This window comes from Odocoileus virginianus, chromosome 29, assembly GCF_023699985.2.
Source record: "Odocoileus virginianus isolate 20LAN1187 ecotype Illinois chromosome 29, Ovbor_1.2, whole genome shotgun sequence".
Classification (NCBI taxonomy): Eukaryota; Metazoa; Chordata; class Mammalia; order Artiodactyla; family Cervidae; genus Odocoileus; species Odocoileus virginianus.
The window spans coordinates 15,772,862-15,789,264 of NC_069702.1; the positions used below are offsets into that span (position 1 = coordinate 15,772,862).

Below are 16,403 nucleotides of genomic sequence, written 5' to 3' on the forward strand. Positions count from 1 at the left end.
AGCATCTAGAAGTTACTTAGATATGTGTCTAAAAATAAAAAAAGTAGTTTTCTTATTTTAACATTCATTCATATGAAAGTAGGAGCTGATAGTGACACTGGCTTGGGGAAAGGATGAACAGGTTTGGCCAACCTTCCTGTTTTTCCATGATTTTAAAATATACTCACCTCCTCCAAATGGTCCCCAGATGACTCGGCGGATGGACTTGACCCAGTCTTCCATATCATTCTGGGTGCTCGCCATAAGGAGATAGCTCTCATGATTGGCTGTCATTCGATCTCGATCGCCTCCTGTAAAAAGACAGGAACAGTTACACATGAGTGTGTGCTCAGCCAAAGTTTCCTCATCAGCTGCCTCCGATGAATCCCTGAAACATAAACTGTACCTAACGCAGCTAGCACTAGGTTCTACCCAATGAATTGAAAATATTTACCATGGTTTCAGCATGGGGGAAAAAAAAGAATCTGCTTAAAAGGGAAAGGCTCTTATGTTTCCAAGAGAAAGCCAGCAAACAAATGTCATTCCCCAAACAAAGCCTAGCTTTTTGTCCTAGCAACAGCCCATAGGCCTGCATTAACTCATAATCCAGTCTATTCACCCTGCACTGCTGAATAAGGAAAAATGGCAAAAGCAAAATGAAAGATGGAGAAGTGGTCCCCAGAGCCTGAGCTTTCATTCCAAGCAAGAGCTGAATGGTCTGCCTTTTCTTGGCACACACAAGGGAGGCCGCCAGGACATCATGGTTGAGAATAAGAGTCCCCGGAGAGGGTAAGAGCCACATGTGAACATCTGACCCAGAGGTTTCTCTTCTATTTTTCTGTGCTGGAAAGGGGAGCCTCTTCCCCTTGATCACACTTTCAGGGGGACAAACAAAAGAACATAGAAGCCTGGCCAGTCACAATGGCCAAGTCAACATCCCAAATGGCCCTCCCACCCAAGAGTGAGCTTTAGGAAACCTCAGCAGTTAACTCCTTGCTTGTTGTTGTTCAGGTGCTAAGTTGTGTCTGACTCTTTGTGACCCCATGAACTGCAGCATGTCAAGTTTTCCTGTCCTTCAATACCTCCTGGAGTTTGCTCAAATCCATGTCCACTGAGTTGGTGATGCTCTTCAACCATCTCATCCTCTTCGCCCCTTTCTCTTTCTGCTTTCAATCTTTCCCAGCATCAGGGTCTTTGCCAGTGAGTTGGCTCTTCTCATCAGGTGTCCAAAGAATAGCTTCAGCTTCAGCATCAGTCCTTCCAATGACTATTCAGGGTTGCTTTCCTTTAGGATTGACTGGTTTGATCTCCTTGCCATCCAAGGGACCCTCAAGAGTATTCTCCAAACCACACATCAAAAGCATCAATTCTTTGGCTCTCAGCCTTCTTTATGGTCCAATTCTCACATCTGTATGTAACTACTTGCTTGTTGATTTCTCTTATTTCCTCCTCCCCATTCCAGAAAGACAACACATACCCTTTAAAACCTGTATAATCTCTAAAATCAATCTTGAAATGCTAGTGGTCTCTGAAGCATTTATATGTTTAAAGGAGTATTTCTGAAAACAAGTATCTGAGACTGCACTGCTTCACTCTCTTTACACATGACTAGCATTGTTCACAGAAGGAATAATTAAGAAAAAGGATCACTAAGTACTTAACTCTGAATTCTGATAATATGTCAGAATTCAATTTCTAAGGTGCTCAAACTATCTATGCAAAATTTAATTTTCACTAAGTGCTGGAAAGGTATAGCCTTGGCTTGGATGAATTCATACCCAGTGTTAAAACATTTAAGACATTGTTGTCATTTGTTTGTAAGTGATCAGAGCAGATACCCTGTTCTAATTCACAGCCCTTTAGTTCTGAGAGCAGGCTATCACACCTTGCAATTGAAGGAGCTCAAAAACAGCTCCTTTATGAGGAGCTTGAGACTCCAATTTACAAGTCCCACCACTCCCTATTCTTTCACATCCAGCCTCATTTGCAAAGCTCTGAAAACTCTAGATCTTTGAGTTTATGTTCTCTGAATTTTATACAAATGTCCTAGGTTGAGAAATATTATGTTTCTAGCATGATGCAAGTTAACAGAACAGGTGAGAGTTTAGAGAAATGAAATAACTTTAAGCCAATCAGTAGAAATGCCAGCATTAGTGTTTTACATTTCAATACAGTGAATTAGGGGGTGGGGGGTGAGGGACAACATCCAATCAGTTTCCTAAAGTTTACAAATCTCCTAATAAACAAGAGGAGCCTTTTCACTTTGAAGAGAGTAACTCACTATTAGGGAAATAATGACCCTCTTACACTTCTAGGTCTATCCTAGGTTATCCTCACTTTAAATTACTTGTATCTTTAAAAGTATAGGTTCAGGATATCAGAGAAAACCCTGCTGAAACCACAATTCTATTTTCTATTAGCAGTGTATCTTCTGGGAAATCACATAACTTCTGGAAACTCAGTATTTTTAGTCATGCTTTAGAAATAACAGTCTCTAATAAATTTGTTTTGTGAAAGTCAAATGAAGTGAAATTAAAATACTAGTACTGTTAGGCTGAATGAGAAATTATGAAAATATTCATTCACTCTCATTTAACTGCCTTCTGTATCTACAAATTCAAAATGGACATAGTACATCTAATTTGACCTCAGAGATACACAAGTCGAGTATGTTACTAAGGGCTTAGGAGCAATTAGTCAACAATACACACACAGGAGGCTTTTTTTTTTTTAGAAGGCTGTCTTTCTTTGATACATAACAATGCACATTAAAATTGTATACTGTACTTGTAGGAAAATTTGCTAAGTCACTTCAGTCATGCCTGATTCTTTGTGACCCCATGGACTGTAGCCCGCCAGGCTCTTCTGTCCATGGTCTTCTCCAAGCAAGAATACTGAAGTGGGTTGTCAAGCCCTTCTCCAGGGGATCTTCCCTGTAGGAAAATTTACCACACATTAATATGCATATGCATGCCTGTGTGATATAAGTAGCAGAAAGAACTAAATGACCAAAGAAAAAATGCTTCATTTGGCATGGCACAGTACTAAAACTTTATTCTGTATCTGATCCACTTATAAAAAACATTATCATTTTGAAATAAAAATATTTTAATTATTGTCTTTGCCTGGAGGATGCTTAGCAATCCAGACCATAATATCCTGCTGTGTCACTCCCAACCCTGGCAGAGACAGTCCTAGTAATGAGAGTAAGCGACAGCCACTGGAGTGTGTTTCTGCCTGAAAGCAGGGAAAAAAAGAATGATAAGCACTACTGGTCATTATCCCGACTTTTCATTTGTTTCTCTATCTCTGCCAATGATGTTGTGGGTCTGACCCTGAATCTCATTTTGACTGTCAATCACAGATACAAAATCCCACCTGTGAATTTCACCCATGGATATAGATCTTGATTCTTCAGTTGAATTAGCAGAAGAGGGGGAAGAAGATTTAGAAAGACTTTTTTCTATGGGTCTCAGTGGAAATAAAAGACTCATTGCTAAGAATGTAATTAAAACAATTGGAGACATTTATATAGATATGAACTAAATTCTCTGCACTAAAGTTAACATGACTTCTAACTGGAGAAGCCATCTGTTCCTAATTCATAATCCTTCAGTTCTTAGAGTACTGTGTTCTGAGAGTACACAGTTCTGGTACTGTGCCTTGCAATTGCAGGGACTCAAAAGACAATTTATTAAATGTATGATTTGATAAATGAATAAGCTCAATGTTGACTTTCAAGGATTTGGCTCAAGTTTCACTCTTAATGTTCCATTTAACTATTTAACCAAAAATTCTTTCAAAAGGAGAAATTTTAAAACACAACCTTAAGATGTAACTATCACCAAAGTGATAGTATTATAGTCATCTTCAATCCATGTATATGTGTATATTGGATATATATTATAATATAACCAGTATACATTTTCCATTTGTAAACTCTGCTTGAACATAAATATCTATACAGTGCTATTTTTATTTTTTAAAACTACTTTTTAGATATTAACTTGGGTTGGTAGCAATGCTTTGGTGCTAGTGTTAACACTTCAAGCATTTGATTTTAAATTAACCAAGTAGGTCAAATAATTCATTTTTACTTGTTTATATGTAATTGAAAGTATGTGTACATTTCATTGGGATCTTCTGTATATTTGCATTTAATATGAAGTTTTTTTTCTTCCCCAAAATAAAATAATTGGCATGATTAACTTTTGCAAAAATTAAAAAGTAGATTAAGAAAAGCCTGATGAACTTAATAGATTAAGAAAAAGCTTAATGTAAAATTCAAGTATGTGTGTGTTTGTGTGTTAGCTGCTCAGTCATGTCCAACTCTTTGTGACCCCATGGACTGTAGCCCACCAGACTCCTCTAGGATTTTTTCCAGGAAAGAATACTGGAGTGGGCTGCCAATTCCTCCTCCAATGGATCTTCCCTACCCAGAGACAGAACCCACATCTCCTGTGTCTCTTGTATTAGGGGTGGATTCTTTACCCCTGAGCCATGGGGGAAGCCCAAAGTAGATGTACAGTTAATTCAATAAAGAAATACAAATATTTACTACATGGAAACTTCAATCCCTCTTATAATGACAAAATAATAATTTAAAAGATAATACTTTTGATGAAAACCTCTGCAAAAATTTTGAATATTTAAGAGAAATATTGGGAATGGTATACCGAGATATATATGCTCACTGTTGATAAGAATATGGATAATATTCCTTATGATGAAATCACTAAAATAAGATTTTGAAGAATATTTATTAATATGAACTTTTAATACAGAAGAGAATGTACAAATTATATATATACATATGATATCTCTATTTTCATATAGATAGAAAGCCAGATAAATAAGATACTATATTAAAATACATAATAATTTTAATGATGATTATCTGTGAATGCTAGGATTGGAAAATTTTTGCTCTCTTTTGGTATTTTTCTGTATTTTCCAGATGTTCAGCCATGCATTATTTTATAATACATACATTACTCCAGATGATATACCATGTATTATTTTATCATCAGAAAGAAATTATTGTGAAGAAGAAGTGATAAGAATTGTATGTCATGAAAGCATTAATCAGCAAAAATTCCAGGTGAGCTGGAAGGTAATTATGACTAACTTCATTCAGTGCTGCTTAAAATTGTTCAATTTTGAATTTTCAGAATTCTCAGTAGGTTAATTACCTATAACCTCTTCTCCCTCTTTCCCAAAATACATCCCTGAGTACATTCCAAAGAGAGGATTTGGGCCAGCAGACCAGCATTGCTCAAAGTATAGGCTGTGTCATGTAACTAGGACTTTATCAGTAAAATAGTCTGCTACCTTTCTTAAAGACTATATTTAAAGAAAGATTTCACTGAATTTATTGTGTGGAAATTTCCAAAAGTAGTCACCAAGGTAGGTTATTTTCCCTTGGAGAATTAACTGTAAATTGTCAAAATTATGAACTTAAAAGCAAAATGATCAGAAGTGAAATATGTGTATCAGCTCAAGTAAACAAACTTTTAAAGATACACAGTGAACTACTTGTTTGCATTTGAACTTTAAAACAACTTGCTCAAGGGAAACATTTGGGTTCAGTTTCCAAGAAGAGTTCATGGTACAGGCCTGAGGACATTTCAGTGAACACCTCTGATACTGTTAATAATTTCAAGGGCAAAATGTTTCCTCATTCCCAATTACAGATCACTTTAAACTGAGACCTGTGTACTACCAATTTAATTAGAGCTTACAGAAAATATGTAAGTGTTTCAAGGAGGGTTATTAATTTTTATACATACGACTTCAAGGTCTTAATTTTTTAAGCATTATTTTCTTCAACACTTAGTCTGAGTCTTCAGTAGTAGTGGAACTCTAATGATAAATCACAAGATAAAAAGTAACTTCTGAATCACATCAGTGGAAAGTTACTGACATAGAAAAACATTTCTTCCCTTTTATGGAGAATGACATTTGGAAAACAACCAGTGTCCTGTGAACTACAAGCAACAAATTGTAGGTTTCTATGGATACAATCATCTCAATAAACAACAACAACAAAATAATAAAATAGCATGTAATTTACAAAATAAGGCCAGAGAACAAATTGGCCTCACATTCAATATCATTTTCATTTTTTCATGTGTATTATAAAGACATTGTTCTCTGAAAATTAAGAGTTTTGGTATGCTTTACTAATCATAATTTTTATAAGTATTTTTTCCTTCCAGGTTGATTTCAAAAATATCAGAGTGGCAAAATTTCAATGCATTTTGTCAACAGAAACTTTACATCAATCTTTAATGAGATTTTCAAAATCTTAGTACTCTTAAACAAGAAAATGAGAATCAATTAAAGGCCGAAGGCTGTACAATCACTCTGTTTGTTGTTTGCTGTCAGGACACAGCAAACACACTACTAAATGTCTTACATTATAATAAAATTAATGTGACATTTTAATTTCATCACTACTTTATAATACTGTTTTACATACTTCTTATACTCCTTACTAGATCATATTCTCTTTGGAAGAAGGAATCATGCTATCACATATAGCTACAATATGTGTAAGCTGAAAACAGCTGTAAATGAACATGTATTAACCAACTATGATTGGTATTTATTATTTATGGTAGATTTCTAAAATTTTCTAATAATATTTATAAATGATTTACTTTGAGAGTCTGTCTATACCTGGCTAGTTGTTGTTGTTCAGTCATCAAGTCACGTCCGACTTTTTGCAACCCCACAGACTACAGCACACCAGGCTTCCCTGTCCTTCACTATCTCCTGGAATTTGCTCAAATTCATGTTCATTGAGTCAGTGATGATATCTAACCATCTCATCCTTTGTCATCCCCTTTTCCTTTTTGCCTTCAATCTTTCCCAGCATTAAGGTCTTTCCCGGTGAGTTGGCTCTTTGCATCAGGTGGCCAAAGTATTGGAGCTTCAGCTTCAGCATCAGTCTTTCCAATGAATATTCAGGGTTGATTTTTTTTAGGATTGACTGGTTTGATCTTGCAGTCCAAAGGACTCTCAAGTGTCTGTCTTCAGCACCACATTTCGAAAGTATCAATTCTTCAGCACTCAGCCTTCTTTATGGTCTAGCTCTTACATCCATACATGACTACTAGAGAAACCATAGCTTTGACTAGACGGACCTTTGTCAGTAAGGTGATGCCTCTGCTTTTTAATACACTGTCTAGGTTTGTCATAGTTTTCCTTCCAAGAAGTAAGCATCTTTAATTTGATGGCTACAATCACCTGTCTGCAGTGACTTAGAAGCCCAAGAAAATAAAATCTGTCATTGCTGCCACTTTTTCCCCTTTTATTTGCCATGAGGTGATGGAACCAGATGCCATGGTCTTAGTTTTTTCTTTTTTTAAATGTCGAGTTTTAACCCAGATGTTTCACTCTCCTCCTTCACCTTCATCAAGAGGCTCTTAAGTTCCTTTTTGCTTTCTGTCATTAGGGTGGTGTCATCTATATATCTGAGGTTATGGATAGCTCTCCCTGCAATCTTGATTCCAGTTTGTGATTCATCCAGCCTGGCATTTTGCATGATATACTCTGCATATAAATTAAATAAGCAGGGTGACAATATATAGCCTTGACACACTCCTTTCCCAATTTGGAGCCAGTTTGTTGTTCCATGTCTGGTTCTAGCTATTGCTTCTTGACCTGCATACAGGTTTCTCAGGAAGCAGGTAAGTTGGTCTGGTATTCCCATCTCTTTAAAAATCTTCCACAATTTGTTGTGCGGATACACAGTCAAAGGCTTTAGCATAGTCAATGAAGCAGAAGTAGATATTTTCCTGAAATTCCCTTGCTTTCTCTATGATTCAACAGATGTTGCAATTTGATCTCTGGTTCCTCTGCCTTTTATAAATCCAAAGTGTACATCTGGAAGTTCTTGGTTCATGTACTGGTGAAGCCAAGTTTAAAAGATTTTGAGCATAACCTTACTTGCATGTGAAATGAGTGCAATTGCCCAGTAGTTTGAAATTCTGTGACATTGTCCTTCTTTGGGATTGGAATGAAAACTGACTTTTTCCAGTCCTGTGGACACTGCTGAGTTTTCCAAATTTGCTGACATATTGAGTACAACAATTTAACAGCATCATCTTTTAGGATTTTAAATAACTAGCCTGGAATTCCATCACCCACTTGCTTTGTTTGTAGTAATGTTTCCTAAGGCCTACTTGACTTCACACTCAAGGATGTTTGGCTCTAGGTGAGTGATCACACCATCATGGTTATCCAGCTACAGATATAGAAAGCATTGACCTAAAAATTCTATACTGTACAAATGATTTCTGATTACCTTTATACAGGCTTCACTCTAACAAATGTCCAAATATGTGACTATCAGAGCAAAAGTCATTCCTGGATCAAATTGCAAAGACAGATATGTGCTTATGAAGAAGTAGTGAAAAGTGGTTAAGAATTAAGACAGAGAAGCCATATTCAAGTTCAGATTACTCACTGACTAGCTATAAAATCCCTCAGCTTTAACTGAGGGTGATGAGTACCTGCTTCTTGGCATTATTGTGAATTAATCGGATAAGTAACCCACAAAATACGTTGTATAGTGCTTGGGACATAGAATACTCTCCTGTTGTAACTGCCATGTATCATTGTATGCCTGTTTAGCCATGTTTGACTCTTTGTGACCCTATGGACTATAGCCCGTCAGGCTCCTCTATCCATAGGATTTCCCAGCAAGAATACAGGAGTGGTTGCCATTTCCTTCTCCAGGGGATCTTCCCTGATCCAGGATTTGAACCTGCATCTCCTGTGTCTCTTGCACTGGCCAGCAGATTCTTTACCAACTGCACTACTTGGGAAGCCATGTATAATTCGAACATAAAGTTTTTTGATAAATTAAATATTTATAATTTGAATCCTTTAAAATGTATGAAAGTAGCTTACTTTTGAAAAATATACATATATTCTGACTAAAGCTATGTCAAAGCTATGGTTTTTCCAGTAGTCATGTACAGATGTGAGAGGTGGACAATAAAAAAGTCTGAGCGCCGAAGAATTGATGCCTTCAGACTGTGGTGTTGGAGAAGACTCTTGAGAGTCCCTTGGACTGTAAGGAGATCAAACCAGTCAATCCTAAAGAAAATCAACCCTGAATATTCACTAGAAGGACTAAAGCTGAAACTGAAGCTGAAGCTCCAATACTTTGGCCACCTGATGCAAAGAACTGACTTATTGGAAAAGACTCCGATGAGGGAAAGACTGAAGGCAGGAGAAGAAGGGGATGACAGAGAATGAGATGGCTGGATGGCATCACTGACTCAGTGGACATGAGTTAGAGCAGATTCCGGGAGATGGTGAAGGATAGAGAGGCCTGGCATGCTGCAGTCCATGGGGTCACAAAGAGTCAGACATGACTGAGGGCCTGAACAACAAAGCTATATATACACACACACACATATATATTTTCTGATTATACTTAAGGAAAGTCCTTTTATAGGAAAGCAACCATTGATTTATTTTTTAAGGAAATGTTGATTTTCATATTGGTCATGTTTTAAAAGTACAATTGTGATACATTTACTTTCAAATGATTAATTAAAATTTTAAAAACTTAAATAGACATAGCTCATATTTCCATTAATTTTCCACATCTCTTGTACTCATTCTTTCAAAAACCTACTATTTGTGCTGAGTACATTAACTATAAAAAGTGATACATTTTTTTACATTTTGGGTAGCTGTTTTCCATATTGCATTGAGCAGTCAATAGAAGCTCAATTTAAATCCAACAATATATTTTGACTCACTTGTGTTGAAGATTCAAGATCTAGTCACTTTCTTCACAGTATCTAATTAAATTCTGCTGATGAAAACTTCTGAGAAATTAAAGTAGAACATTTCCTTGGAAGAACCAAAATATGTAGACGTTTGCCTTTTAATTTAGCTTGGCTTACTCTGGGAGATAAATGAATTAAAAATCTTATCTGATTGCCACAGAAGGCAGGCAATGCAATGAGAATAAATGGCATGTATATTCAGATCAGAGTTACTCTGAGAGTGGTGATACAGATGGAAGTGACAAATGAAAGCAAGTCCTGATGCCATAATCTACAAGTCGTAGCAAATGAAATGCCATTCACAGTTTACAAAGCAAGGCAGAGAGGTTTTGCCTTGAATGAATCTAAAATGAAAAGTGTTCTTCGATAGGGAGGTCCCTTAACAGTATAATTGATGACTTTAATACTGGGGAATATTGGGAAATTTTGGAGAAAAGTTTTGGAGTTATATTGAATTTTATATTCCACATGAACATAACAATAAACTTTTTATTGCAGCATTTCTCAAAGTGTAATGAAACTCGTATCTGTCCAAGAGAATAATAGGAAATAGCTGAGAACTTGTTAGACATGCAAATACTTGGTCCCAAGCCCAGCTGAATGCTAAACACTGGTGGTGGGGCCCAGCGATCTGTGTTTCAATGTGCTTGCCAGAAGCCTCTGATGCACCATAAAGTTTAAAGAAATCAACCATGGATATTCACTGGAAGGACTGATACTGAAGCTGAAGATCCAGTGCTTTGGCCACCTGATGCAAGGAGCCGACTCATTGGAAAAGACCCTGATGCTGGGAAAGATGGAAAGCAAAAGAAGAAGGAGGCAGCAGAGGATGAGAAGGTTAGATGGCATCACCAGCTCAATGGACATGAGTTTGAGCAAAGTCCAGGTGATGGTGGAGGACAGGGGAGCCTGGAGTGCTGCACTCCACGGGATTGCAAAGAGCCAGACATGACTTAGTGACTGAACAACAACAACAAGAGAATTTGTTATAACAGAACTTATAATTTTAGAATTGATGTGTCTCAGCTGCATTCATTGTATTAGCTTGCATCCACGTCTTCCTCTTTCATCGACAGCCACTAAGCCAGAAAGTGTTAAGCTTTAAAGCTATGAATCATATAACTTATCTAATTGCTTATTTGCATTGTAAATGATTAACACTCAGCAACTAGTTTTGCAAGGACCTGTCATTCAAGTTGGAATTACTGAGTCTATCAAATCTGTGGGCCTCATGCATTAAAGATACTATGCTTTTATCAGAGTAAACATTAGAGTATTTATTTTTGCACTTGAATACAGATTCATTATACCTCTTCCCTTGGTTTTCAGTCTGAAGAATGAAACAGAACATTGAATTTGGGGAGACATGCCATTTTTGAAAATCTAGATTAGAAACTTGAAAAAATTATAAAAATCCTCTCATCTTGTTGTTTAGTTGCTCAGTTGTGCCTGACTCTTTTGTGACCCCATGGACTGTTGCCCACCAGGCTCCTCTGTCCACGGATTCTCCAGGCAAGAATACTGGAGTGGGTGACCATTTCCTCCTGCAGGGGATCTTCCTGACCCAGGGATCCAACCCATATCTCTGCATCTCCTGCATTGCGGGCAGATTCTTTACCGCTGAGCCACTGGGTAAGCACCGCACCCCCCACACTCAAATCCTCTCATATCCTACTGCTTTTATCATTTTTGAATAGGGCAAAAAGGCAGGATGAATAATATAATGACAATTTCAAGGTAAATTACTTTTATCTCCTGATTTTACTTGGTTTCTACAACTACCTTGAAAAATAAAACAGAACATTCATTCATTTATTCAATTAATATTGATTGAGCACCTGTACTGTGTCACACTTCTGAGGATATAGCAGGGAGCAAAACAAAGGCTGGAATTCATGGGAAAGATCTGGCCTGAAGATACAGATTTGGAAGTCATCAATGTGATAATATAAAGAGACATAGAACTGGATGAGGTCCCCAGGGAATACTGTAGCTAGACTAGAGCAAAAAAGTTCAAGTGAGCTCCAACTTTTAGAGATTAAGAAAAGGAATCAGATTGAGATGATGGGAAGAGAAACAAGAGAGGTTGTGTAAAGAAAGTTATCAGGTGAGTCAAATGTTGTCGAGGGCATTCAAGAAGATGAGGAGTTAAGTATAGACCACTCAATTAGGGGAAGCAAGGGTCACAGATTAGACAGCATGGAGCTTATTAGTGACCTTGAAAGATCGACTAGGCCAACACAAATAAAATCATCATTGGAATGTGCTCATCAGATCATAGAAGAAATTGACATGTACAAACTGCTATATTTAAAATAGGTAACCAGAGAATTCTCTGGTTGTCCAGTGGTCAGGACTCCAGGCTTTCATTGCCAAGAAGCTGGGTTGAGTCTTTGATCAGGGAAATAAGATCCCATAACCAAGTGGTATGTCCATAAATAAATAAATAAAAATGAGATAACCAACAAGGACCTACTGCACGGCAGCACAGGGAACTCTGCTCAGTATTCTGAAATAACCTAAATGGGAAAAGAATTTGAAAAAGAAAGTCCAGGTGGCGCAGTGGTAAAGAATGCCTGTCAGTGCAGGAGACACAAGAGACATGGGTTTGATCCTTGGGTCAGGAAGATCTTCTGGAGAAGGAAATGGCAGTCCACTCCAGTATTCTTGCCTGGAGAATTCCATGGACAGAGGAGCCTGGTGGGCTATAGTCCATAGGGTCGCAAAGATTCGGACATGACTGAGGGACTAACACTATGGGAGAGAGGAAACAGAAATGGCCAAGGTAAACAAGACTTCTAGGCATTTTAATGTGTAGAGGAGCAGAGAAATAGGGGTGGAGATGGGTGAGCAGGGGAGTTGTGAGGATTAAAGGGATTTAAGAGGAGAAATACTTCAGAATATTATATTCTTACTGGAATTATTCACTGGAGAGGGAAAATTGATGATGTAATAGAGAAGAGGTTTAAAGACTCATCTATATTTCTTTAAAGCTGTTCAAAATTTCTCATCGTCTGTAAGACAAACTCTAGGCCCATCCACGTCTCTACAAATCCCAACTTCACTCCTTTTAACGGCTGGACAACATTCTGTCGTGTATTGTGTACCACACTGTCTTTATCCATTCATTTGTCCATGGACATTTAGGTTGCTCTCATGTCCTAGCTATTGTAAATAGTGCTGCAACGAACACTGGGGTACATGTGTCCTTTTGAAGTATGGTTTTCTCAGAGTGTATGCCCAGTAGTGGGATTTCCGGGTCATATGATAATTCTATGTTTGGTTTTTTAAGGAATTTCCATACTGTTCTCCATAGTGGCTGTACAGAGTGAAATAAGTCGGAAAGAGAAAAATAAATATGATATATTAATGCGCACACATGGAATCTAGAAAAATGGTACAGAGGAACCTAACTGCAGGGCAGGAATAGAGATGCAGATGTAGAGAACAGAGGTGTAGACACAGGGGTGGGAGGAGGAGTGGGTGAGTTGGGAGACTGGGACCGACATATATACACTACCATATAAAACAGATAAGTAACGGGACCTGCTTATAGCACAGGGAGCCCAGCTCATGCTCTGTGCTGAGGGGTGGGATGGGGGAGCGGGGCTGGTGGGAAGGTGGTCCAAGAGGGAAGGGGTATATGCACACAAATATCTGATTCACCTCATTGTACAGTGCAAACTAACAGAACTTGTAAAGTGACTACACTCCAAAAAAAAAAAAAAAAAAACCAAACAAATGAAAATAAAAATTTCTCACTCTCCTTAGAATCTTTAACAAGGTCTGAAAATTGATGTAATGTGTTTCCCTCCAAAGTGTATTAATTTCAAAATATATAAAACATCTAGGAGAGAACCACTGAAAGAAAAAGAAGTGACAGAATAGCTGTTTTCCTCACATCTCTGCCTCAGAGCAGCATGTGGAAAAGTCATCTTTTAAAGTTAAATTTTACAATCTTTATTTGAACACAATTTTCAGTTTATTTGCTCAATAGGAAATTTCTGGCAACTTAATTGGGATAATATTCTTTATACTCTATCAGTTTTAATTGCCACAGATGCTAATTGCCCAACTTTACATAGCAGCAATTACATAAAATGTGTTTTGATATAAACAAAAGAATTGATATCTTAAAATGCTATGATGCATAACTCAAAATTAAATTATTTTACTCAACAAACGACAGCTAGTAATCATTGTGATAGTGTAAAATTAAGAATAACTCTTTGATTTAGGTTTCAATGTTGTTCTCTTAAATAGCTAAAATTAACTTTGTGATCAGAAGAGCTCAACTGTACATTGTGCTTTATTTCCCACAGTTTATGAATTTTATGTTTTCATGTATATATGTTTGGGAGGGTAAGATAAAAAATTTGTCTTAAGGATCTGGAATTTGAACCTAGGCTTTCAGGCAAAGACACTACTTCGTAGCACACACATTTGTATTATGTGTCAAAAGCCTAACCAGACAAGGTCATTGGTGTTCTGAAACTACTATCACTTCCACTGGCAAGGATGTCTGGGAATAATTTCCTAACTCACTTGATATAAATATGTTGCTGCTTAGTTGCTCAGTCGTGTCCAACTCTTGACAACCCCATGGACTGTAGCCCACCAGGCTCCTCTATCCATGGGATTCTCCAGGCAAGAATCCTGGAGTGGGCTGCTATTTCCTTCTCCAGGACATCTTCCTGATCCAGGAACCGAACCCACATCTCCTGCACTGCAGGCAGATTCTTTACCACTGAGCCATAAATATATTACACATTAATTCTATGATTTCCTTAAGTTTAAGCAGTTTCCACAATGAATGGTGAAAAGACTCTGTATGTTCACACAGTGTCTGGGGTTAGGGGTGTCACCTAATTGCCCCATTCTAATTACAAATAATTCCATGACCCTACAGAAGGAGTAGGGACAGAAGGACACATATTGCTCCTAAACTGACTACAGACATAGGAATTCCTATAAAGAATACTCTTCCATATCTGCTTCTTAATCCAAATTTAGAATGGTTAACACTATCAGAAGGGCTTTGCAACATAGAATTTCATTTTTAGTTTTCATATTGGTGACATGAACACATTTTAGGATGATTTTTTTCAAAATAAACACATATGAATATACTCATAACTGCATTCAGGTGGATTATAGATCTATTCCTTAAAATTTAACTCCTTGCAGGCAAGACCTCATGGTAATTCAGTCTTACACATTTCAAAAAGTTGAATTTCCTTTCAAATTCTCTGGAATTATAATTTTTCACTACTTATGATAGGCTGAAAGTGAAAGTTGCTCAGTCATATCCTACTGTTTGTGACCGCATGGACTGTATAGTCTATGGAATTCTCCAGGCCACAGTACTGCAGTGGGTAGCCTTTCCCTTCTCCAGGGGACCTGCCCAACCCAGGGATCAAACCCAGGTCTCCCGCATTACAAGTGGATCCTTTACCAGTCGAGCCACAAGGGAAGCCCAAGAATACTGGAATGGGCAGCCTATTCCTTCTCCAGCAGGTCTTCCCAACCCAGGAATCGAACCAGGGTCTCCTGCATTGCAGGCGGATTCTTTACCAACTAAGCTATCAGAGGGAACTTATGATAGCTCAGGGCATCAGTTTTCAATATAATCAATATAATGAGCATTAATCAGGATTAATAAGTCAGGTAGGAAATTTTATTATTAAAGGAAGGTGCAGGATCACTTCAAAGTAAATCAGTTGGTGAAGAGATGGTTTAAAGCCAAGTAGAGTATGTGCTGGCAGGATTTAACTAACTTTAGAATTTTTGAAAGAAAAGTATTTATGGAATCTAAATGCTTAAATATAATAGGTTGTCAAGTGTTCATTATCTACTTGGAAAGATTTTGGTAGATCTCTATGACTGCCTTGGGAGGTGACAGAAGTATTAATTACTAATGAGAATTAAATACATTATACAGTTTAAAATGATACAGGGATTTCAAGTAGCATCTTTTGTTGTTGTTGTTGAGTCTCTCAGTCACGTCCTGACTCTTTGACAATGTTTATTTAGAGAAATCTAATTTGTCAGATTCATGTTTATTGAGCTTTAAGCAAAACATATAAAAGTTATTTTTAATCATAACATAATTTACTAAATTTAAATGCAAAATAGGAAAAACTGGAACTATAATTGAAGGTTCAGGGTTCTACATCTTTAATTAATGGAATACTGATCTAAATACAATTATTCTTCCCTTGTAACTCACTTGATAAAGAATCTGCCTGCAATGAAGGAGACCCAGGTTCAATCCCTGAGTCGGGAGGATCCCCTGGAGAAGGAAATGGCAACCCACTCCAGTATTCATGCCTGGAGAATCCCATGAACGGAGGAGCCTAGTGGGCTATCGTCCATGGGGTCACAAGAGTCAGACAGGACTTAGAAACTAAACCACCACCACAGTGTTGAGGAGTGTTTGCCTAAGAAGAAGTAAAAGTGTTAGTCGCTCAGTCTTGTGTGAGTCTTTGTGACTCCATGAACTGTACCCTGCCAGGCACTTCTGTCCCTGGAACTCTGCAGGCAAGAATATTGGAGTGAGTGGCCGTTCCCTTCTCCAGGGGATCTCCCGACCCAGGGACTGAACCTGGGTCC

The 16,403-nt window shown here is 37.6% G+C and overlaps 1 protein-coding gene across 6 annotated transcripts in view; it reads right to left on the minus strand.

Annotated features, from left to right (window-relative positions):
- Positions 1–16,403, minus strand: part of ARHGAP24 (Rho GTPase activating protein 24) — a 545,723-nt gene that overhangs the window by 73,583 nt on the left and 455,737 nt on the right. For all 6 annotated transcript variants that reach the window (XM_070458184.1, XM_070458186.1, XM_070458185.1 and 3 more), the window contains one exon: positions 168–290. In XM_070458184.1, coding sequence (XP_070314285.1) covers positions 168–290 — 123 coding nt within the window. The remainder of the gene's footprint in view (positions 1–167; positions 291–16,403) is intronic.